Raw genomic sequence first — 24,466 nt, forward strand, 5'->3', positions numbered from 1 at the left:
AGTCACCCGAAGGCTCGTTTCAAGAAGGGCTTCTCCCTGCGGAACATGAGCCTGTGTGTGGTGGACGGGGTGAAGGAGATGTGGCATCGACGGGCCTCCCCCGAGCCCGACGGCCCCTCTGGAGCCAGGAAGACCAACGGGGGGGGAGGAGGAGCGGCCGGCGTAGGAGATGCTGTGGGGGGAGAAAAGTGGTCCCAAAAACTTCGGCTTCCGAGGAGTTGCCAGAGCCACAAGGCGGAGATGCTGGAAATCCAGAGGGAGGGGGCACTAAGATACATGGTGGCAGACGACACAAACTGTATGGGGGCTGCACAGTGGCAGAAGTGTCGGCTGCTGCTGAGGAAGACGAAGAAGGATGAAGGCGGAGAGAGGTTCCTGCTGGAGTTCTTCGTTCCACCCAAGGTACACACACACACACACACACATCTATCTTTGTGAGGACTTTTGTAGACATAATGCATTCCCCAGCTCCTAAACCCCAACATCCCAAATAACCCCCGCACCCTTACCCCGACTGTAACTGTAACCTAAACCCATCATCTTTAAAACCGTCAATCAGATTACTGAGGTCCAGCCAAAATGTCCTGTCTTATCAAAAATGTCCTCACTTTGCTAGGAGAATGAGTATTTTGGTACTCAGGAAGTAGGAAGTACAAACACACACACACACACGCACACACACAGAGTAAATAGATTCATTTTATTTATGGATGATTTTTTATGAAGTTTCCAGCACACTGCATGAAACATGACACTCTTTCATGCCCCCCCCCCCACACACACACACACACACATCACAACAGCCAAATATCAAAAACATACCCAGATGTGAGAAAGGCACTTGTGCAACTGTTTGAAAGGCCGTTAGAGTTTTTCAAAGCAGATTAGGAGATCAATTGATTTTAAAACTAAAAAAAAACAACCAGAAACGAATGCCTCAATAATTCACAGCATTAATCTTCCATTGGGGCCCTTTAGTGACCCAGTTAGAACTTCAGCTCCTGTGTGAAGCTGAAAAACACAGCCGCGTACGCGCGCACGTGCACGCGCACACGCACGCTCCAGTGCGAGGCTTGCGGGTCGCTGCCTCTGACCTTAAGAAGGCTGCGAGGCTCTGCAGCTGAGCGTGTGTAAATCTGCCACTGTCCTTTCATCTCGGCTGGTGGGAATGCGGGGGTGAGGACGACGGGGGCAAGGACAGGTGGGAGGCAGGGACGGGAGCTGTGGAGGCACTGGGAGAGACGGCCGGAGCCAAAGAGGAAGCTGTTGCATTGATTTCTCTAAGCTGCTGCAGATTGCAAAGATTCCCTTTCATCTGCAAAGAAATAAACATCGACCGCCTCTTGTTCTTTGACAAATGGCTGGGAAAATAAAGAGAATCAGAATAGGAACCCGACGTTGAGTCGTTAAAAAGCCACATGGAAAATAAATAAAGTGAATTCTAATAATAGCGCTCAGCTTCATGTCTCGGCCTTTCTGATGAACATCCCCAACACGGCAGATGGTCGTCAGCTGCGGAGGTTAATTAAACAACCCTAACCCGGACTCTGTTTTTTTGTACATTTTACCACCACAGTGCTGATGGGATGTTGACAAATTCATAAAAACATCTGGCGGCTTTTGGCGCCAGACCGTGTTCGGAGCATTGTTCTGGTCTGCTGCTGGATGGGGCAGAGGAGGCATGCTAACGGCTAACAGCTAGGACACAGCGGCTGGTCCTAATAGAGCTGCTCAAAGGCTGGTTAAAGATAATGAGTGATTATCAGAGCAAATACTTAGAATAATTATCTCTGCTCTGCAAACTCTTGCTGGCTGTGAAGCGGGAATTTAAAATGAGGATTCAGTTTCGGATCTGTTTGATCTCATGTTTCCACAAGGACAAAGATAGCCGGCAATGTCGCCGTTTCCTCATATCTACCTTAAAAGCAGTGAAGCCCTGATTCTGGCGCCTGCATCTTTGATGCTAACATGATTTGCAGCCCGTGTCTCTGCAGCGGCGGCTAGGAAACGAAGGGCTGGTGTTGAGGACTGCCCTGGAAGAGGCAGAAACGAAACTGATCCCAGCAGTCGGCAGCCGTGCTGGGGTACAGGAAACGTACAAATACAGGAAGTGGTCAAATAGTCGACTACAGGAAGCTGATGCTTGACATCTGATCCAGAGAAAGGAATTGTGGGTGTGGATGGCTGCCAGCTGCACAGGCAGATAAAGATGAGAGGAGTGTTGCTCCAGACAGATCAGCTGATAAGCCTCCGCCAGACCATCAGTCAGCCTGCGTCGCCCAGACGCATCCACCCGCACACCTACACACACACGTGAAACACTCCCGCAACACGCTCGCAGGATCTGTCAAGATTAGCAGAGGGTGAATAAAAGCCCAGGACGTCTCTGTGTTCACAGTCTTGTCACATCTCCGTTTCATGTTTGCAGCTGGAATATCAGCAGAGGAATGAATAAAAGATTAAACGCTTTTTTTATTTTCAGTGTTTGCCTTGCAGTTGATATAAGGTGTTCCTGGTTGCTCGGGAACCGTTGAATAACGCATAATGAGCATGTTGAGATGGGTGTATGTCACAGTAAAGGCGGCGGGTGGGAGCGGCCCTGTTTACCGTCAACATATACCGCTAATTTAAAGCTAAGTGCAGTTCAGCTGCCACTTTAAGGACATAATGAAAGGCTTAATTGCACGTTTCGCCGCTCGTGCAGCATGTGGTGTCTGTTGGGTCGGTGCCGGTGAGAACCACCCAGGCAGCAGGAAAGAAAATTATGACGCTTTCATGTTTTAACGTCTTAATTCAACCCGGGCATTCATTTAAATAAAAACAAAATTACTCGCATTTTAGGAGGAATAAACAAGTTTTTCTTGAAATTCCAGGCGCAGAGCGTTCCAAATTTATTTTTTTTTGCTGGATTGCACTGCTACTGTCCCTATATTTTTAAGTAAATAGGATAAAAATGGTGCTGATGTTGATGCAGAGGTGTTTACTGGACCAGGATACGCAAATGTACCAAGCAGTTGTGATTTTATCGCTTCAGTCCTCAAAGGCCAAAGTGAGCATCCCTCTGTCAGCCATTGTGGAGGTTCGGACCACCATGCCGCTGGAGATGCCCGACAAGGACAACACGTTTGTGCTCAAGGTAGGAAACCGACGCCGGCTCCGTGCCTCCACACGGTGCTTTGTGCAGACCTCAGTGCGCATTCTGAGTGCTCGGCTGCTCCTGCAGGTGGAGAACGGGGGCGAGTACATCCTGGAAACCATCGACTCGCTGCAGAAGAACTCCTGGGTTGCCGACATCCAGGACTGCATAGACCCGGGGTGAGCTGCCAGATAAATGTTTGCCACTGCCTGACGATGGAGGGGTAGAAGGGATGGGGGGGGGGCATTAGACATGTATGAATGTACTTGCTCACATCGCCTGCGCATGTTAGCGGATGTGTGCACGCGGCTCAGGACATAAACAGAAAGATTATTAGTCTTTGTGTTTGTTGGACATGTGTGTGTGTGTGTGTGTGTATGTGTGTGTGTGTTCCTGTGACTGTCCTGACCTGCCGCCTTGTGTACAGCGACAGCGGGGACGACATCGAGCTGGCGTCGTGTCCTCACGGCCAGGCCTCCAAAGACTGCTCCGTGGTGGCGCCGTGCAGCTGCGAGCTGCTGTCCGAGGGTGAGAGGAAACGCGCCGCTCCGCTCTGGCGAATATTTTGGGAGAAATTCAAAACATTTAAAGATAGAAAATCCCACATGTTTAGGTGCGTACCGCGCCCCGGAGAGGCCGTGTCCGACCGCGGCGGAGCATTACAGCACCCCCTCGGTCCGCTGCAGGGAACCTCCGTTCACCCAGCACCCATCCCACATGCCTTTAGAGCGCTTCCTCCAGTCCCCCGAGGCGCAAAGCTCCGCCTCCTCCGCAGGTGACGCCAACATTTGATTCCCTCCACAGACGCCTGAACGTGCCAGAACAGCCAGAGATCACCGATACGATCTTGTTTTGACTCAGGTGGCGGCGAAGGGGCGAAGGAGTCCGAGGGCGATGCCAGCCTGGCGGGTTACCCATGGTTCCACGGGACACTGTCACGTGTGCGTGCGGCTCAGCTGGTGCTCGCGGGCGGGGCCAGGAGCCACGGGCTCTTTGTGATCCGTCAAAGTGAGACCAGACCTGGGGAATACGTGCTGACCTTCAACTTTCAAGGCAAAGCCAAGGTGAGACGTTCAAGAGGAGAATGTTGAGCATAATAACACACACACACACACACACACACACACACACACACACACGTGTTGGACAGCAGTTCTTCACGTCCTGGAAATGATTACACAACATTATTCCTGCACATCACGTCCTGCCAGTGTTGAGGAAAACTCCGCCCCCGCCATTTCCTCTGGTTCCAGTCTTTGCCGTCATGTCCCTCGGCCCCCCCCGAACTGTCCCGTCAGTTTCAGGTGTCTTCCTTCTCGCCCCACCCTGACCCTTGCCCTCTGTCTCCCCCCCCGCAGCATTTACGATTATCAGTGAACGAGAACGGGCAGTGCCACGTCCACCACCTGTGGTTTCACACCGTGTCGGACATGTTGAGGCACTTCCACGCTCACCCGATCCCCCTGGAGTCTGGAGGCTCCGCTGACATCACGCTGCGCTCCTACGTACAGGTGCAGCGCAGCGCCGCCGCAGGTACAAACACGCGCACCTCAACACCTTTCTAAGGTTCAGACGTGTTTTCTGTCTCTTTTGATTGCGCAATTTAATGTTGAAACATTCTAAAACCCTGTCAAACCTTTTAAAAAGGTCCTGGATTCAAATTTAAACCTCTCATGTGGATCCAGGAGTCCATTTTTTTAAACGTCTTTATTCAATTCGGTGTAAATCGGCCTAAGAATGAGCAGCCATGTGCGGTACGATTAAATCAGTAATTCGTTCGGTCCGAACCGTTAAACACTAAGAGAGTTGAAACTCACCCACCTTCCTCCTCATCATCGCACCAGCCCCGCCCTCCGCTCCCCTGGCGTGGGATGAATGCCCTCCTGTACGGTAGAGTGAGGGGGCGATTATACTGCGGCGGTTTTGTATGCAGGCCGCGACTCGAGGCTCCAGACCGCCCTGTTGGTTCACAAAGAGGCCCTCTGTTTCCTTTAAAGGCAGGACCCACACACACTCTCCTGCCCTCGCTCCCACACACACTCCTGCATAGAACGAGGGTTTGATCCGGGGTGTAAAAGGCCTCACTGATACGAGCGCCGTGGCGCCTGAGGCACCAGCGCTGAAGAAAGGGCGATAAAAGAGGCTCACAACGCCTGCGTTTACTCGCCGCCCTGTGAATGAGCCTTTTGCAACCCGCTTTCTGCCCCCGACGGCGCAGAATCCTCGATCTCCTAATCCCGCGCTCAAATGATTAATTTCATAATCCCCCCCCCCCCCACCCCGCAGATGCGGCCATGTCGCCGGTCCTCACCCAAACCAGGGACGCGGGCTGCCGGACGGAGGCGGCCCCGCCAGCCCTCCACCCTCAGGGTGCGGCGGCGAGTGCGGCGCCCCCTCCAGACGCCCAGCACTCCTCCAGCACCTCGTCCTCACCCACCGCCCTTCCCTCGCTGTCCCGCAGTGACCCAGGTACGGGTGGGGGAGGAGGGGGGTTACAGAGCCGGAGCAACAGCTCGGAGCGCCTGCTGGAGGCCACCAGTGGAACGTCGGAGGACTATCACGACGCCGATGGGACTCGGAGGGCCCGCGCCGTGGAGAACCAGTACTCCTTCTACTGAGGGACCCGGTGTTCGGCGGTGTGTTTTTATGGGGAAAACTTGATCACATGTTTGTTTTTTTTAAGATCAGGTCAAGGCCAATCACGTGGGAGATCGGTACTGTTAAAATTGTTGTATCCATTTGGGTCATTCGGCTTCGATTCCTGTTCTCTGGCCTCTTCCTCCTTTGATCCTTTGATCCTTTGGTCCCAGAGATCCCCGTGAGCAGACCCTGGAGACAACCCCCAGAGACCCACTTCCACTTTGTCCAGGACTCCCTCGCCGTCCCCCACAGCGCCAACATCTGTACAGCTACCACAGCGGCATTAGCACGCGTTAGGTGTGCAGCCCAAAGGTTCTCAGTGCCCGACACCTCCCGGGACACAAGCGGAGCGCTGGGACGGGGGCGTCAGTGCACTGAAGGTGTTGCGGTGTCAATTTCACGGCGAGGGACGCACACGTTGTGTTTCCAATAGCACCACGGCTGAAGCTTTTGCTGCCGTAGCAGATTATTTCTATGGGTTTGTGTCCAGCCTCCGTGTTTCTATAAAAGCAACGTTGTTAACGGAGCTGGTTCTGTAATGGCCTAGATTAGATATGCTGTTCATGTATGGTTACAGGATGAAACAACGGCTTTACGATGCTGCACCCTCCGTTTGGCCGGGGGCTTGAACTAAGAGAACAAAGTACTGCTGCTTTCAGTCATGCAGGGTAACGAGTTTGTGCTTTTTTTTGGTGAGCCAATCCAATAGAAGCTAAATTTTGTAAAATATTTGCTAAGATACAATTTACGTGACTCCGAGGAGCCATCATATTCCTGCCACATCTCCAAAACTGCCAGAGGAGGCGAGACAGGCAGAAAATCCCACTTTAGCCCGACTAAAAACAGCTCAGGGAAGCAGCCGTGCGTTGCTCACAAATGCCGGCGTCACCTGTACGAAGCTAAAGGAAGCTCCCAGGCTGATTCTGACCACCTGTTAACCCCCCTCCCCGTCATGAGGACCCACAATGCAGCGCTCGGTTGCTGAGGGTGTGTTTTGGTACTTGAGGAGTGAGATGTTCCCATTTTCATTGCTGCTAATGGTAGCCTGGTGTTTCCCTCCCCTAAAGGTTTGGATCTCCCAAACCATTAAACAGACACCTTTCCAGGACAGGCAACCGTTCAGTTCAGCTAGACTTTTTTGATCAAGGAGGGTCAGGAAGTTTAAAAAAGAGCGAATCTTGAGTTGAGAGAGCGGGCGTTACTGTTCACGTGCCAATTTGAATCCTATTTTTGAAGCATACTTATTCCTCGGTCACTGTAAAATACACTTTTCCTATGGAGACTTATTAATGTCTTTCTCCATTTCGAGAGCCCCGTCTCACATATCACAGAGCGCTCGCGCCTCCCGGTTATTTTCTTATCACAGCTGGATGGTTCCCTTGTCTGGCTGAGTTTGGAAGAGTCTGTGCAATTTTGTACAAAGTGATGTTCTTGACATACTACTTTATATTTCTGTGAATAAAATGTGAACAAATCGTCGTGTTTCCTGTTTTCAGTATCACTTTTGTGGAGGAGGAGGTGAAGAATTAAGGCCGGTTGACCAATAACACGATATTTCACACAGATTCCCAAATGAGAGAATCTTGTGCCGTTTATTAAAACAATTCATCTGTGTCCCATATTTAGGTGCAGAGATGAAGGTACCGCAACATTCATTGTTTTTATTATTAGATCTGTTTTCAGATCGTTTTTAGAGGTCAGCCAGGCTGAGCTTTCCATATATCATTTACATAAACCATCTCATTTGTACAATAGATACAAATTTACAGACATTTAAAATATGTCATGTTTTGATTTCCGTGCTAAAAGAGAGGATAAGCTGTGCGTTGTTTTGGGCTTCACGCAGCTAAATAGCAAAATAAAATAGCAGCTTTGAGAGTCTTTATGCAGGTGCTTCACAACGGACTTTTTTGAGAGTTGTTGGATGATTCCGACGTAACCGAAACAGTGTTAAATGATGAGTGCTTTACAGTCTTCAACGTGTTTAACCTGTTTGTAATTTTTAAAGGAAACAGTTTAAACTGTTCTATCGATTTCTGTGACCAAAAATCGTCATGAAAGTGCAACACTTGCGTCAGTCTGGGCAACAGCTCCAGACCTTCCCTTTCAGACCTTCCCTTTCAGTCTACTTCAGGGCTTACTGACACTGACAAAAAGGAGGCCAGCCGTGGTTAACAACAAGGCAGCCGCAATCTCCATCATTTTGTCCTTCTTCCAACTCAGGCGGGCCTTGTCCTGCTGCTCCTGCATCTGCTTCCTCCTGGCTCTCAGGGCCTTCTCCCGCTGCAGCTGTTCTCCGTAGTGAGCCTGATAGAACGCGTCAAAGTCAAAGTGGACCTTCCCCCTGGTCTGGGAGAACTGCTGCGCTCTGTGCTGCTGTTTGAAGCCTGGTGATCCGACCGTGGACTCCTTGGAGAAGGGCCTCCCAGGGCTCTGGAGGTCTGACGGGCCCAGAATCCCACGGTCATACTTCCTCCTCAGGGTGACGTTGCCCAGCACCGCGTAGGCTTCGCTGACCTCAGAGAAGCGCTGCACGGCGGCCTTGTTGCCGGGGTTTTTGTCAGGATGGTAAATGAAGGACTGTTTGTAGTAAGCAGTTTTGATCTGGGACTGTGTGGCCCCGGGGGACACTCTGAGGATGTCGTAATAGGATGTCCTGCTTCTGTACAGCGGACCAGCATCATTATTCTTTCCACTGTAGCTTCTACAAGGTGCAAACAATGCACGGTGCCTTCTCAGTATATGTGACCCCTGATCTGTCAGAAGAAATATAACCGTGCTGAAGAGTCTGTCCTGGTGAGGGTACCTGAAGGCGTCAAGGTTGACTGACACTGCCCTTCTGGACCACAATGTCTTCCTCCTAGCAAGCAGCTGCTGGTGGAGGAGAAGCTGTTGTCCTGCTGATTCGTGCACGACACAACACAAACCCGCCAGCCAGTGTTCACTTTGAGTTCTGTCTCTCCAACGTGTCGTTGTTTTGATCTGTGTTGCTCTTCTGTCAGTCACCGACAGAGATTCACGTCTTTCCGGGGTTGTTTCCTCTCTTACCCGAAGGTCGGAAGAACCGGGGCTGTCGCCGCTGCACGCCGGTAAAGCATGGCTGTTTCTGACAGCGGTGAATCGGTATGCTCCACTCAGCAGCCGGTGTCCGACCTCTGCCATTTCTACCATGAATGGGTCGGGGTTAGGGATGACAACACCGGAAGACAACACGCCGCATCCGGCAACGTCACACGAAAAGGTGCCAATAAGAGTCGATGTTTACGGAAAGAAAATGTAGTTCTCGGTCATTTGGATCGAAATAAGATTAATACAATAACACAATTCGATGCTTTGATTTTTTTAAAATTTTATAATAGGTTTCTTTTGCCTGTTAAAATAAAAAAAATAAAATCAATATCATTGGAAAATGACAATTGTACCCAAATATGAGTAAAATTATATCGTGTTTTTACAGACTGTTTCGTATTATGCAAGCGTTTTTAGGTCTGTAGATGGTGGCAAAATGTTGCACCAAATGTAGTTTATTGTTTTACAGTAGATGGCGGTATTATGGCGTATATAAACCTACTTTTATTAAATGGAACGAAGAAGTCGTTCTGCGTCGCTTGTTTGTGACGTCTTCGCTTCACATGTGGGACCTCTGTTGTTAAACTGAATTTGCAGATATATTATAGATTTCTTACCGGATAAATGTGTAGATAAAACAAATATGGCTTCTAGTTGTCGACGTCCTGAACACTCAGCTCCTCCAGAAGTGGTCAGTACCTAAGCTTGTTAAAAGTTGAATCTGCTAACCGACGCTAAAGCTAATGTTGTATGTTTTTTCGGTGTAAAATGGCCTTTAAACCCATTTTTCGAGATATGCCACCGGTGTTTCTGAAGTATTTACAGTCAAATTAATCAACTTCAACCTGATGGTGGCAAGCAATTTTGTTGTGTTTGCTTTATTTGATCATATATGTTCTCGTCTCCACAGTTCTACAATGAACAGGAGGCTAAGAAATATTCTCAGAAGTGAGTTATTTTCTTATAAAGTCAGTTTCAGTGTTGAATGTTATGACAATGAAATCTTTTTCTGCATAGTTATTTGGATCTTTGTTCCTTTTAGATCTACTACCAGCTGCTTTGTGCAAGCTCCTAATGTTTAGCTCTTTAGTTATTTGGAATAATGTGGCTCTAATTTGCTTTCAATTCAATATTCAGTTTAATCTGAGTTTGTGTCCGTGTGTGTCTTTGCAATAATTCAAATTTCTGTGCTTCGTGATATATCTCAGCTCTCGAATGATTGAGATTCAGACCCAGATGTCAGAGAGAGCTGTAGAGCTGTTAAACCTGCCAGAGGGGCAGTCATGCTACCTGTTAGACGTTGGGTGAGTGTATTTCTAAATGTAACAACACATTCTGAACCTCCTCTCACCAATATTGGCAGCTCTACTTTAATCAAATACAATGGTTTGATTTTGAATTGTATAAACAGGATTCTGTATTGTTTTATCATCCAAGTCATTTCAGTATACTGTATACACTATTTTATTGTGCTCCGTCAGCTGTGGGTCTGGTCTCAGTGGAGACTACCTGTCAGAGGAGGGACATTACTGGGTCGGGATGGACATAAGCACCGCAATGCTGGGTTAGTTTGACAATTAAATGTTGCTTTTTTTTCCCCAATAACTGAGCAAAAATGAACCGTGGGGGAATAAGTGGGTTTGTTTTTGTTTGGTTTGGTTTTTCTTTTGTAAAATCAGGCATTGTTTAACATGAAATTAAATGAAATATCTTCCCCTTGTTTAACTATTGTTCTGTGTCAGATGTTGCATTGGACAGAGAGGTAGAGGGGGGCCTTTTATTGGGGGACATGGGACAAGGTGTTCCTTTTCGACCTGGTACTTTTGACGGCTGCGTCAGGTGAAGAACATAGTCCCTCTTTTGTTTTTTTGTTCCATTCTACCTCATTTTAACTCAAGATTTCTTTCACCTCCTGCAGTATTTCTGCCCTGCAGTGGCTCTGTAATGCTGACAAGAGGACACACAGTCCTCCAAAGAGACTCTACAGATTCTTCAGTACTCTGTATTCATCTCTGGTGATCACATTTTACTCTGCTAGACCACAAACATCAATATGTGTTATTAAATAATACAGCAACTTCTTTTTTTTTGTCTTTCAGTCAAGAGGCTCACGTGCTGTTTTTCAGCTCTATCCAGAGAACTCAGAACAGGTGACACACCTGCGATAATAAAAGCACATTTTAATTAATATTCTTTTACTTACAGTCACTTTTCCTCCCCTCTCAAGTTGGAGCTGATCACAACACAGGCCATGAAAGCGGGCTTCAGCGGAGGCATGGTGGTAGATTACCCCAACAGCAGTAAGGCGAAAAAGTCAGTGGCCACTGGAAGCTTTTACCATCCCACCTTTATCTGTACATAACTGCAATTGATTGCATCCTAATTGACTGTGAAATCGGCACCAGTGTGGCTGAAAGCTGCCTAATTAGAACAAGATGACATTCATATCGACTCAAGTGTCGCGGTAGCTGTGATAAATCATCGCACCTTGAAATGGATGTTCACACGCCCTGATTGTTTCTTTTAGGTTCTTCTTGTGTCTGTTTGCTGGAGTAACAGGAGTCCTTCCTAAAGTAAGAAGCAAACACCAGATTTCACTGGATTCTCCTTTTTCCCATTTGATAATTTCTTGAATTTCTTTTCAAATTTCAGGGGTTAGGATCCGAAACGTCAGACAGAACAGTTCAAAACCAAGTCCAGTTTTCAGGACAAAGGTAACAATAGTTTGATGCTTTTGTCGCTGTTCATTTGGTCTGGGCCTTGATTGATGCAGGTTGAGGCATACCTGCCTTAATGACGCCAGACGACCAACAGGAAACGAGAGGTTGTCGTGTTGTCTGACTTGAAATCTTGTCGGACAGCTTTTCCTGCCTTCGACAAATTCATGTTGTTCCTCCTTAATAATGTCGGACACGTAAACTGGAGTTCTCTAACAACGGCCATTTTAAGCATGTTAATAAACCATATTTTTAATTTTACACATCCAGATTCAGAAACATGAAGGGGAAATCGGCCAAGAAAGGTAAAGATTGGATCTTGGAGAAGAAGGAGCGGAGGAGACGACAAGGACGGTACGAACATGATTGTGTGGAAATATTAAGATTTCATTTCGAATATTGGCTGTGTTGCGTAATGTGCTGACACCTGCTCTCTGTCTGTTGGCCTGCAGGAACGTTCGACCCGACACAAAATATACTGGACGTCAGAGGAGACCTCATTTTTAGCTATGACTCGTGCAGCTGTAGCCACATTGACATGCTCAGGGTCACCCCTGAAACTTCAAACTGGAGTTTAATTTGCATCTCTTTGCTGCCCAAAAATGAGATTAAATTAAAACATTGTGGAAGACAGTTGCATTACTATCTGGGTGTGGCAATTTGTTTCTAAAGTGAAGGTCGACTGTGACCTTCACTTCATATATTTGGCTGGTCTGCAAAGAAGCTAGATTTTAAATCACCAGCATTGTCAGAAATAAACTAAGAAATTAATAAGGGGGAGCTGGTTATTATATAATCTGCAGCATTTACACAAATACACATATGTAGAGATCAGTTTGTTGTTTATGCAGGACACAGAATCAACCTTGCAAAATAATACAATCCATTTTAGCCCATAACGTCTTAAAAAGTTTAGATTTTGTGTGTTTTGTTCTCAAATGGGCGACTCAATAGCCAAATTAAACAGGACTATAAGAAAGTCTAAACTAAGCATAAAACCTTAGCCATTAATATATTTATATTTAATATATTTAAGCTCCAGGCGGGCTTGTATGAGAATACACAAATATAAAAATTCGTTTAATTGACGCAATTTGATGATACTTGCTTTTTAGTCTGAGGTCGTTAACGCTTAAATTGGTTCAATGCCACATTTGACCACAAGGGGTCGCTGCACGGCGCTTTGCGAGCCACCTGGGCGTTATCCCCGAACCTGCTCGATCGATTCTCAAATTCTAAAGTGTTTTTATAGTGGCAAAACAAGTCGTTATCCCGTCGAGCTGACCGGACTCAAACAAAATAAGACCTATCGATGGAGAACAGTTTCAAACCAAAAAGATCCGTTGGTTGAGAAGGAAGTCGTCGGCGTGTAATGGGTTAACGGCGGAAGGCCTCGCCTCACCTTTGGTGCGCGTCACTCGGCTCCGTCAAAAGTGGTTCCACCATCCGAGCGTCTGAAGAGGGGGGAGTGGGGGAGAGAAAAAACACTCACCGCCGATAAGCGCGCATCCTCTCCCCGCTCGCTCTCACTCCATCGCGTCGGCCTCCGCCCCGCTCCATCATCACCTCTCCCATCCAAGAGACGAGGAGGACGGCAGGGAACAGGAGGGATTTCCGCAGCCATGAAGGACCGCATGCAAGAACTTCGACATGTAAGTTGGTGTTTGATTGTTGCCGCCACCTGTTCGGAGGGATTCGGGCTCTCCAAAAGCCCCAGAAAAGCAAAGCAGAGCTCAGTTTTGCTGCTGGAGCAACAGTTGTGGTTTCTGAGCGACGCGGTCAGCGTCAGCGCTCCGTGCGCGTCAGTCGGCACCAAATCCTGCCGCTGATTAATGACCGCACATCTGTAATCCCGGCTAAAACCCTTTTATTCTCTCTGGCAGCGAGGGAAATCACTTTAATCCTCGTCTTCAGCGTTTTCTCGCGCTGGTCCCACGTCTCGTCTGAAAGAGAGTTTGAAAGGTGAAAGAAAGAAAAATCATTTTTGTTTTTGCTTCATTCACTTTAAAAGCCACCGTCTGTACTTGAGCAATTTAAAGGGATATAGACCTGTTACGGGGCGACAGGTGTTGAGATCTACATGTGATTGGTTTGATCGATTAGGCCATCTATGGGCGCGTGACTCCGATATTAAATTGGTCCCAGTGAGCCAATGTTTAGTTGTTAAATGTCCTCCAGCCGCACAGGTGTCTTCTAAATACCGAGGTGTGTGGGTTTTAGGAGTTTAGTCCACATCTGTGATCATTTTGTTCCTATTTGCAAGAAAATCTTCAAGTTTGAGCAGCCTTTTGGGTCAGAACAATTACTATATATGAAAATCATCCTTCCTGGAGACTGATGCTTGTGCGTGTGTGTTTGCGCGCGCGCGTGGTTAAGTGTCCATTGTCAGAGCTCCGTAGTGGGTAGCTAGGCTGAAAAGATAGGCAAACAATTTACAGCTCCTCAGATGTCAGGAAAGATCTTGCCATCAATTGGCCTCGAGGAAAAAACGACCCAGCCATTGTGTGTGTGTGTGTGTGCGTGTGTGTGTGTGTGTGACAAAGACAGGGAGGGGTGGAGAGATGAAAAATGAGCCAGACTGGCTGGTCAGGCTGTTGGTGGGTTATCAGAATGGTCATTGCTGACAGATTTATTGTCCTGGTTCATTCTTGATCGCGTCTCTGATTCCGGCTGGGACATTTCCAGTAGAACCGATTTCCAGCGTTCTGGTCCAGATCTAAAGACAACGGATGGATTTTCCCTTCTAGCAACAGATAATTGTAAAGGATGCCGCACATTATTGCATAAAAGCTCCAAATTAATGATGACTAATAGTGATGAGTTATTTATGGCTATTTAATGACTATTGATCAGTTTATTGGACTGTTGCCTGGAATACAGAAGGAGGAATCTATTATTACAAAAAAGTCATTCGAGTTCTTACGCTTGAGTGCTTTGAGCGTTGTTTGTTTCTATAAATCAAAGCTGGGGCTCAAATTGGATCTTAATTTGCAGCCAGCTGATCTCAATAGGAGGTTTTTGAGGTTACTCCAGGATCGATCTCCGTGTCCTTCCGGGCGTATTTTAAGGTGAACTCTGGCGGTGGGACTCACAGGCGCAGCAGCAAAGAATAAAAGTAGCTTTTCTTTCCGGAATCTTGTCAGTGTCAACATAATCTTCTTTCCTCACGGCCACGGGCAGATGTGTAACATTCCTCTGTGCCCGAAGCAGCAGAACAGCATCGTGTTCCGCCGCTGTGGGAACGTGTTCCCAAACAGCTCTGCTGCAATCCCATCAGACCAGAGACCAGACTGGAAGTCTTGCTCTGGGAATAATGGTGATGTTCCAGAGAGGATTGAGTTCAGAGTCATCCTTTTGAAGTCCGGTCCCAAAGAGGCCGCTGCAGTCCTCACTGTCCACACACACACACACACACACACACACACACACACACACACACACACACACACACACACACACACACACACACATCAAAGGACATGACAGTGGTGTTCATTCGCAGCGGTCCGGGTGTAGACCCTAATGTTTACACGCAAGCTCGTGACCACAGCCATGTTTGTAGTCCTGTGAAAGGGGAGAAGCAGCTGGGTGGAGTGATACCAAAGACTGTGTTGACTACAACACCCAGCTGGGGGCTTGTTTCTTTTAATGGTTTATAGAGCTAAGCGGCAAACCTCAATCTCATCTCTAAAAGTATACGACTAACTCTTAGAACTTTCTTTAAACTTTTACGAGTATTGCAAATACTGGACAGTTTATGAAATGAATGTCATAAGCTCATTCATCTTAGCCCATTATTGGATTCCTTTTTAACAGTTTAATATGATTTTGGGAGCTTTGTCTTCTGTAGTGTAAACAAATGTATAATATACTTTTATTCTAGCTGCTTCAGTGCTTATAAATCAGACAGTCCTTAAAGTACTCGTTGGAAGGTTAACCTGTGAATATAACGCAGGCAAAACGGAGGAGTTGTGTGTATCCTGTAGCTCCTGTGTGTGTGTTTTTGTTGAGTCACACTGAGTTTGCTCTTCCATGTGCGTGTTTGTCATTTTGGCAGGAAATTGCATTTCGCTCATATGTGCTTGAGGCCCACAACTCTGACGGCTTCAACGTCTCTTTTATGCACATAAAGGTGCTTTATGAGCCCAACACCTGCCTCAACGCCGGCTCCTCCATTAGCGCGTTAGCCGCTCTCCCAAAAAAGAAAACCCCAGACAGACTCGGCAACCGAGGCGGCCAGACAGCCTGTCCCGCTCACCTGGTCCCATCGCTCCCAGTTGGCCGAGTGTTTTAGTGACAGATGGCGCAGATAAGCTTTGTTTATCGGCCCTCGTCGCGCTCTGAAATCTACAGGGAGAAAATATGCTGATGAAGTTATTAGGGATTTTTATTTACTCTCCACTGAGAGTCCGTTCAATGAGTCAGTCCCCTGATTCTTCTTTTCTGATGTGTCTCAGCTCTTTATTATGACCGTATCTTGACCCCCCCCCCACCCCCAGTCTCTCCTTAATGACGGCCTTTTCCTTGTGCGCATCCTCTCGGTAATGATAAGATCCTGCCATTATTGTGCTTTGCTCGTTCCTGATCAGCGATATATCACGAAGACTTCCTGTCCTCTTTTTTATCTTCTTTTCTCTCCTCCTGTCTGCTCAGTGCAGCCATGTTCAGACAGCTGTGTGAGTGTGTGTGTGTATTTCCGTGTTTGGCTTTAGAGTGACACATTAACTAATGGCATGGATGTGGGGCTCTGACACGGGCCGTGCGTCGTTGACTCTTTTGTTTCTTTTGATTACCGCCCCCCCCCCCCCCAGGAAATGCTAACATCTAACCCCTCCCTTTCACCCTTTCTAAGTCTATTTCCTCTCGTGTCTTGTCCTGATCCTCACGTATATGACGAGAGTGGAGGTCAAAGGCTTTGATTTGTTCTGCCTCAGATCTTTGAAAGCATCAGGAGGCGGCGGCGGCGGTGGCGCTCACAGCCACAAACAAGCCTTCGTCCTCCACAATCAGCGCCGGCACGTGTGTGAGAGAAATGAGGAAGGGCTGCACGCTGAAGCTCCCCATTCAGCTCATGTCTTTCTGGTGCCGCTCTAATCTTCAGCTCAAACATTGGGAGACCTCCCAGGCCGATGGAGAAATTAAAGCAATAATCACGAACATTAAAACACACACATACACACAGACACGTTGTGTTGTACCAGGACTCCTGATATCCTACAGATGGATGACTGGTGATAAGTGTTCTAAAAGGAAATAATGGCTTATCCATGTACAAAATGGATCTTTATTAGGGAAATACAACCACAGCCCTTTAGATATGTTAAAATGTTTTAATTATGTAGTGTGGTTTAATAGAACATTAATAAGACCTCAAAGTCACCAGAGCCTCTGCTGCCCTCTGGTAGCCGGATGCAGTAAAACAATAAGTCCCTCCTCCGGTCTTATTTAGGTGAGTGGCGTCCAGCTCTCAAAGAATCTTTAAATGATGCCGAGGTCCTGTTTTGGGCATTTGAGACGTAGAGGACCGGCTCGTCCTATATGTAATGCCGGTTGACTGTAAACCTGCAGCTACCTCTTTCTTTTTCGATGTTGTCACTGCTTAGCATGAGGCGTACTCGACACCCTCAAAAACACATTATTCGTCAGCACAGAGAGGCTGAATAATTGCATTAATGAGCCACGAAATGAGTATGACTGATCTGGCATTTCACCAGGAACATATCTGTCTTTGCAAATGAGATCGGGGTCACAGCGGTCCGATGTCTGCCGGCTGCTAATGCCGCAGGTAGTTTCAGTATCAATGGCCCGATGTTGAGCAGTGCTGCTGGAACACACCAAAATTGAATAGGATTTCTTTATGTCAGCTGTTTTGAGCTGTTTGAACTGCGCGTCTGGCAGTTATGGAAGCATCTTTTAAATCTAGATTTTGAAAAAATAAAACTATTGGCTGCTTTGGTGCAGAAGAATTCGACAGCAGGTGCGACAGAGTGACCAGCACACGACAACCTCCTACAAAAGGGTCGCCTTCTGTTCTTCCTGACTCACTGGTGTCCAGTTTTGTTTGGTGCCATCAGGTATCTTGGCTCCTCTTGATGGTTGACCGTGTATCTCCAGATGTTGCTTTCTCCCCCCCCCCTTCCCCCCCACAATTCCTCGTGGTCAGGAAGTTGCAGGCTGAGGCCTCTAAGAAGACCGCTGTGGTGTAAGAACATATTACTTCTGTTTTCCCTGCCTGCGATCAAATCCAGGCTCTTCTCTTCTCGTTCCTGCAATGCCAAAAGGCACGTCGACAGCCCACGCTTCCGTACGTGCACGCCATTGACGGGGTCCCCGGCACAGATGGGAGTAAGCAACCACTGTCGTGCACGAAAGGTCACTCATCTCGTCTGCGTCTCCTTGGCAGAAATAAGTTGCCTCTGTGAGAATCGGCAGACATTTAAATAGCTTGAAATGGATTTTTATTGATTTTTCTGGATCCCATTTAGAGGTTATTATGTCGCCGGGTTATTTATAAATGCCTTCAGATCCATTTTAATGGCACATCTTCTGTGATAACGCTCCGAAAGGTTACGAAGTTGTGAGCGAGGCAGAAGGGTGAAAGAAAATGGAGATTAACCGGAAGAGATAGGAAGTAAACCGTTTATCGGCTAAATGAATGTTCGCACGCCTCTGACTAAGAATAAAAAGAGATATAAAAGAAAAGATGAAGGCGTGAGGGAGGGAGCCGGAGATGAAGGTAGCAGTGATGTGTGGGCCAGCTGCTGCTCCGAAGCTGAAGTCTGGAGGAAGGAGAGCGTGAGAGAAGGAGGTGATAGATGGCAGGCAGGGAGGGAGAGGGAGAAAGGAAGACGTCTAAAAGGGGGAGGACATTGAAGAGGATTGTTCGGAAATTGTTGGACTGTGTGGTGCCGCCGCTGTGCCTGTGCTTCATCTCCTCTCCCACCCACATTCTTCTTCTGCCGCACGCATATGCTGAACTCGCTTGTGTTAACCTGGCTCTGGTTTTTAAAAGCACCGTCTTTACAAATGTCGGCAACGTGGCCTGACCAGATAACTGCTGCAAACAAAATGCATGTGTTGAATTCAAGTCTGTTGGCTTTTGTCATTTAAATTTATGGGAATGACACTGTGATGGATGGATGTCTTTTGGACAAGGAGCTGTAATTAAAACAATGTGCATTTGACCTTTAACAATGGCAGGTGTTGCTTTGTGCCTTCGGCCAGTAAACATACACTTATGTCATGGTTAATTCCTGTTATTTTAGAGGTAGGAGTTTAATTATCCCTCCAAAACTGTTCTTAAAACTACAGTTTCTACATATTAACACTCCAGGAAGATGGGGTTTTTTTTTAGTTTTTTTTTGCAAAATAGAACAGCAGAACAGTTTGTTGTGTCACTTCCTGTGAACTCCCAGTTTGAGTTGCCCGTCTTATTAAAGGACATCAAATGATCAGATAGATCGATCTGAGTCTGGTCCTTGATGCTGGTTTCAAGTGCAGTTTGAGTGAGGCTCTCTGGCAGTAAGTGCTGGTGGATCGGTCCCTCTTGTGAAGTTTCATCAGAGCCTTCGACAATAAGCATCTGCAGATGGCAATGGTGAGAGTGTCAATAGCGGCATCTGGATCTGATCGTGTGCCTCGAGTGCAGCGCACGCCTGAAAGCGCTAACCTTGGATGGGCCCTTAAAGCATCGGCAGCCAATGCTAAGCTAATACCTTCCCTCTTCAAAGCACACGCACCCAAAGTCAAAGGAAGCACGTTAATGACTCCTCCCATCTATGCAACAGGAACAAACACCAATATTACCACTGACCAGCGTGATCAATGAAATCGCCGTGCAAACAACGTCACAACAGAAAGGGGCGTGTAACAGAGCCAGTTGGTCGCTGCCCAGCTGCAACGGTACTGAGGAGAGCTTTCCACAAAAACGAGGGACGCATCATCCTTTGTCGGCTAAAGTGCTCCCCGTCACAGGCGGAAGCATTAGAAAAGTTAATGGTTCATTGATCATTTAATATCACGTTTGTCCGTTCTAAAAAGCACAGAAGCTGTCATAAAAACGTGTGCGGGCGACCGTTGTAGATGTTACCAGGCTGCGTGGTATGATAATGAACCTGGTTATATGTTCAGTATTGCTCTGTGCAGTTGACACAGATTTTTATGAGTCATTTCTGATGGGACCGCAGGAAACCGCTCGGAAACTCGTCTGCTTTAATATTAAAAACACAAAAGCACAATAATAAAGTGCCGCTCCGCCGTCTCCCTCCATGCTTGACCTGAATGTCGGTGTAATTTTTTTATGACGCTTCCCGTGTTCAGCATAATCGGTCCAAAAGAAAGAAGGAACTGAGCGGAAAGGTTAGACATCAGCAATATGAAAGCGCGTAGCAGAGGCTCAGACGCCCTCAGCAGCCTGGCAACGCTGCTATGAATTAGATCTAAAGAAAATGACATTCCAATAAAACGTCCAATGCTTCTATCTTGATGGAAACTTTCTGCCGTCAGTGGAGTCCAGAGAACATGAATTGCGGTTCAGACCGTTTATTTCTTATGTGGACTCGATCAAGGGGTCAAAGAAAATCATGAGTCACAGGTTTAACACAAGAGCAGCTGGATTTTCACAGCTTTCAGTAGCCGTCCCTCTGCCCCTCTTATTCTGCCGTGCACGACAGTAGATGTTGCTCCCATCCTCATCATCCTCATCATCCTCCTCCTCCTCCTCCTCTTCCTGCTGCTTCTCCTCTCGCTCCTCTTCCTCCTCCTGCTCTTCTCCAGATGTGCAGGCACCACCTTTCATTTTCACATGCTCACAACAACTCTCAAATCTAATAAGCCGTATAATAAGGCCGGCACTCCTGCTCGGGTGTCTCGCTCCAGAGGCGGGGACGCTCAGAGGTCGCGGCCTCAGATGGGCTTTTTTCCAGGTCTTCTTTCTCCTGTGTGTTAAACGTCCACTCTGTGTTGGTGTGTTTCTGGCTCAGAGGAAGTCTGAGCAAGCCTCTCAGCCTCCCTGTTGCCAGCGGGGGGGCTACATGCTGGGGGGGGGGCTACATGCTGGAGAGGGCTGCGGGTTCAGCCTTCTCCCCTACTGACCACTCGAACCGAGTCCCCTCCTCTCTGCTGGAGACACTGCATCCCTCTGAGGAGGCAGAACACAGCACCGGTGCTTTCAGAGATCATTCTTCCTCCTCCTCCTCCTCCTCTGCCTCCTGCTGCCACAACTTCTTCTCTCAGCTTCTTTTTCCTTATAGTTTCACCAGCCACCATTGTCAAATGTTTCTAAAGGCCACGATGCGAACACTCGTCCTCTGAAAGAATCCCCGAGGACTTCTGTCAGGACACGTTAGCTATCGTGTTGTAAATTGGATTATATCTTATTTTATCAGATAGCCCGAGCGTGTTTAGATGAACGGAAGGCCATCCCATCTTTCTCTGCACATTTCACACTTTACATGGGTGGATGTGTTTTTTCTCAGGGTTCTATTGTCAAGCAGAGGCACTAAATTGTCCCTCAGGTCTTTGTAAAAAGAAGTATCTGAAGATAACTGATACAATATAGGTAGATATTTTTTATGTTATAGATTTATAGAGTATTTTCACCGACTTCCAGCTGGGTTGTATAAAAATGAAGGTTTCCACCTCCTTCCCCCCCCTCAGTCTAATACGTTTCTGTTTCTGCCAGTTGCTTTGAGTGTTAGTAAGATTTTAGAGAAGAAACAGGATTTTTTTTTACCAGATGTGGATCTTATGTGTTGCTGCTCTCACTTGTGTCTTGATTCCCATTTGTGTCTGTTTTCCTCAAGGGGAAGGAGATGGCAGAGGAGGAGGATGAAGTCGCCGTGGGGATGGAGAAAGGTTTTATGGACGAGTTCTTTGAACAGGTGGGTTCCTTCAACGCTCCTGGCCCGTCCATCCATCAACGGGCTGATGGAATTTACTCATCACATGTCAAAATAAAACCCCACGTGTATGTGTTTTATTTCCGACCACTTTCATTGAGTAAAATGACGCCGCCGATGGCGTCACCATCACGGCTTTACTGTCCCTGTGAAGGGTGACGTATAGGTCTGGCAAAAGCTGCATTAATGCATGCATTTTTGAGTGTGTTTCCCTGTTCGTGCCGTTCAAATATGCTGGGAACACAAAGCGAGCGAGGTTGCAGCTGTCAGCGGGGCTGCTCTGCTCCTCTCCCACTGCGATTGAGTTAGTTTTTAAAATGCTGAATAATTCAGCTGCGAGCGGATGAAGAATGTGGGAGGTGCCGTCCATATGGAACGGTTTTTCAGATTTCTGCCTCAATGCTGCATTTACGGCAGGTCGTAACACTTTACTTCTGTTTGTTTTTTTTTTTCTTTAAATGCAAGCGGGGGAATTAACTTTGAAGTCCCGGCATCACCATTGCAAATGCTGCTGTGGAGACGGAGCAGCTGCGCTTGAACGCATCACCAGTCCAGCTATGAAAGAGCTCTGACTGTCCGCACTTTGATGTCATTTTTCAAAGCAACACGAGACGACCGCTTAAATAATCTGTGTCCGAGCTGTCGCCGCACCGTGCGCTGATAAGCAATCACGATTAAAAAAATAAAAATAAACGCCTGTGACGCGCAGCAACGTTCCCGTAGTAACTAAGCAACAGAGGTGATTGTCGCTGCGAAATGACTCCACAGGCCTGTTGAGACGTTTTGGTTTTTTTAAATCCACCTATAGGCAGCATGTCAGTATGTCTGAGCTCACAGTTGTGACGTGATGAATAGACGCAGGGCTCATTTATTCTGTCACCTCCTGCTCTTCTGCCCGTGTTTGGACAGCTCTGCAGTCCTGAGTAGCTTTGCCAGAACCCGCTCTGCTCTTCCCACAGCCTAAAAGTCCATGTCTGTCAGGTATCACCACCTCAGCCCAGGGGAAATTTGGCCGCAGCTCCCAGCATTTGTGACAGAGGTTTTCAAGGAAGTTCACCCAGATTTGAGATGGAAACCAAAAAATACTTGGATGCTAATTAAACAGCTTTAATCCACTTTCTCTAGTTTGTATGAAAATCCTTCCTACATCTTTTGGACTTTCTGTTCCGTCAGCGATCGTCAGGATCTGTCAGAGACTATCAGACACTGTCTCTTTTGTCCAGAACATGACATGTTCACATTTGTCTGAAATGAGAAAGCGAGGAAAGGGATCGCTATAAATGCAGACGCAGGCTGATAGCACGTGACAGAAGGACGCGGGGAAGGTAATTGCACTCGCGCCCCAACTGGGCGCGTTAATTAAGCTTTCATCAGTGAACTGGACAGATAGCAGGTGGTGGAGACAGACGGCCGCTGCCTTGGACCCTCACAGCAGAGGCACCAGTCTGGGTGCGGATTCTGAATTCAGGGATTTTCTTTGTGTCTATTTACTGTTGCAATTTCTAGAAAAATTCAAGTATTTCTCCTGGTTGAATAATGTACTGAGTGCGTTGCGATGTAAAAAGTTTAGATTAGAGTGGAGATTAGATAGATGTAGCTTGTTGGTCCTTGTTTACCATATCAATTAGTGGCGGATTGCACAGAATCTTTTGTCAGGATTCTGAGCGATCTTCTCTTTTTGTGGTGCGGATTCTTCACCATATGATGAGAAATGAAGGCAAGAGGGCTCACCACTGCCTCTAGCCTTTCTTATCTTTACCAAGAGGATCCCGTCCAGAAATGCTCGGCAGGTCGCGCGCAGAAATATATGCAGAAATATGTTCCTGCGAGTGTGTATGCAAATGTCAGGTACACAAAGAAATGCCTCTGTTTCTGCATCGTTGCTGGAATTGGTTTATCTGCCACAGCAATAAGATTTTCCTGATGTTTTATGAGACCTGAGAGACACGCTGTGACTCACTAACATGGTTTCTAAGTGATTTCATCTCTTGCTCACTTACCTTCCTCACTTTCTCCCCTCTTTCTTTTCCTGCTCACTCCTGATTAATAACTTTTCCATCCCTCTAAACCCAAGTGGGGATTTATTTCAGCCTACCTCGGTGTGCCCGGACTCTCCCTGGTGGATTTTCAGAGCTAATTATTTTGTTTTTTCCCCAGTAAAACAAATTCAATCAGCACCCAATTAAAGAGATAACGACAGAGTAATAAGCAAAGAGTTGGAAAAGAAAGTAGGGGAGCCAGGAAGACGGGAGCGCAGAGGTGGTAGAGGTGAAAGGTGAGTGGGAAATGTCAAAACCAAGAGGGAGCGCCCGCAGACGGATGTGTGGCAGTGCAGGCGGAGAGGAGGGGAGGGTGATCAGGAATGTCTGACAGTCTGGTGAAGTCGACGCCAGCTGTGACCTGCTGTTCATCCAGCTGCTGACTGAATCAGAGGAGGAGGAGAGACCTCGGTCAGAATGTCAGACCCAAAGCAGGTGACAGGTGATGATGTGAAGCGCACATCCGGGGTCAGTTTCCTGTGATGTGTTTAGGATTCGTGAAAGAACAGTTCATGCTTTTGGTGAAAGCTGCTCACAGCCTGTAGGAACCTGAAGTGAGTGGGTTTAAAGGAGCGACAGGCCTGAAATCAGCTAGAATCTACTCATATTTAGAGGTGCAGTTGCATTGATTTTGTGGGCCAGTGGCGCAATGGATAACGCGTCTGACTACGGATCAGAAGATTCTAGGTTCGACTCCTGGCTGGCTCGTCACATTTTAATCATTAGGAGCAGCAAAGACACATGTTCTTTGTATGCATCCTCTTGTTTTTTACATAATGGGATTGGAACATATCACAGCTGTCTTTGAGCAGGAGGCAGGGTCTCCTTTCCTGGGGTTAAAGATTCTTCTGTTGCACATTCAGCTGAGGGTCCAGCTGAGGTTTATTCAAGCTGGAGTATTTTAACTCCTGACTCCATTATCCGGGTGGGGAATTTGATCTGGCACTTTTTTGTCGGACCACTGCT

The 24,466-nt window shown here is 47.3% G+C and overlaps 4 protein-coding genes and 1 non-coding gene across 10 annotated transcripts in view; 4 read left to right on the forward strand and 1 right to left on the reverse strand.

Annotated features, from left to right (window-relative positions):
• sh2b2 (SH2B adaptor protein 2) overlaps window positions 1-7,251 on the forward strand; it is a 12,629-nt gene extending 5,378 nt beyond the window's left edge. Inside the window, exons 2-10 of one of the 3 annotated variants that reach the window (XM_029843912.1) lie at window positions 1-402; window positions 3,035-3,136; window positions 3,224-3,315; window positions 3,564-3,664; window positions 3,750-3,911; window positions 3,998-4,200; window positions 4,495-4,669; window positions 5,423-5,772; window positions 5,947-7,251. The exon at window positions 1-402 is cut by the window's left edge and continues 541 nt beyond it. In XM_029843912.1, coding sequence (XP_029699772.1) covers window positions 1-402; window positions 3,035-3,136; window positions 3,224-3,315; window positions 3,564-3,664; window positions 3,750-3,911; window positions 3,998-4,200; window positions 4,495-4,669; window positions 5,423-5,754 — 1,569 coding nt within the window. In that variant the 3' untranslated portion in view covers window positions 5,755-5,772; window positions 5,947-7,251. Of the gene's footprint in view, window positions 403-3,034; window positions 3,137-3,223; window positions 3,316-3,563; window positions 3,665-3,749; window positions 3,912-3,997; window positions 4,201-4,494; window positions 4,670-5,422 lie in introns of all 3 variants that reach the window. The other 2 variants (XM_029843913.1, XM_003968407.3) reach the window with 2 other exon arrangements.
• Window positions 7,252-7,330: 79 nt separating this feature from the next.
• dnajc30b (DnaJ (Hsp40) homolog, subfamily C, member 30b) lies at window positions 7,331-8,992 on the reverse strand. Its single transcript, XM_011608353.2, has one exon. It carries the CDS (start codon window positions 8,945-8,947, stop codon window positions 7,907-7,909), a length of 1,041 nt encoding a protein of 346 aa, XP_011606655.2. The 5' UTR covers window positions 8,948-8,992; the 3' UTR covers window positions 7,331-7,906.
• A 364-nt stretch (window positions 8,993-9,356) lies between these two features.
• bud23 (BUD23 rRNA methyltransferase and ribosome maturation factor) lies at window positions 9,357-12,207 on the forward strand. Its single transcript, XM_011608352.2, has 12 exons — window positions 9,357-9,536; window positions 9,756-9,793; window positions 10,054-10,149; window positions 10,327-10,409; window positions 10,588-10,684; window positions 10,764-10,860; window positions 10,945-10,995; window positions 11,073-11,158; window positions 11,373-11,418; window positions 11,498-11,559; window positions 11,833-11,916; window positions 12,015-12,207. Exons 1-12 carry the CDS (start codon window positions 9,489-9,491, stop codon window positions 12,067-12,069), a joined length of 843 nt encoding a protein of 280 aa, XP_011606654.1. The 5' UTR covers window positions 9,357-9,488; the 3' UTR covers window positions 12,070-12,207.
• Window positions 12,208-12,721: 514 nt separating this feature from the next.
• stx1a (syntaxin 1A (brain)) overlaps window positions 12,722-24,466 on the forward strand; it is a 28,098-nt gene continuing 16,353 nt past the window's right edge. Inside the window, exons 1-2 of one of the 4 annotated variants that reach the window (XR_003890050.1) lie at window positions 12,722-13,214; window positions 21,366-21,443. Coding sequence is in view for 2 of the 4 variants with exons in the window: in XM_029843921.1 (XP_029699781.1) it covers window positions 13,185-13,214; window positions 21,366-21,443 (108 nt within the window). In the remaining 2 variants the exon portion in view is untranslated. The remainder of the gene's footprint in view (window positions 13,215-21,365; window positions 21,444-24,466) is intronic. The other 3 variants (XM_029843921.1, XM_029843922.1, XR_003890051.1) reach the window with 3 other exon arrangements.
• Window positions 24,136-24,208, forward strand: trnar-acg (transfer RNA arginine (anticodon ACG)). The gene has a single exon. It is a non-coding gene; the product is annotated as a tRNA-Arg (tRNA).

This window comes from Takifugu rubripes, chromosome 11, assembly GCF_901000725.2.
Source record: "Takifugu rubripes chromosome 11, fTakRub1.2, whole genome shotgun sequence".
Lineage (NCBI taxonomy): Eukaryota > Metazoa > Chordata > Actinopteri > Tetraodontiformes > Tetraodontidae > Takifugu > Takifugu rubripes.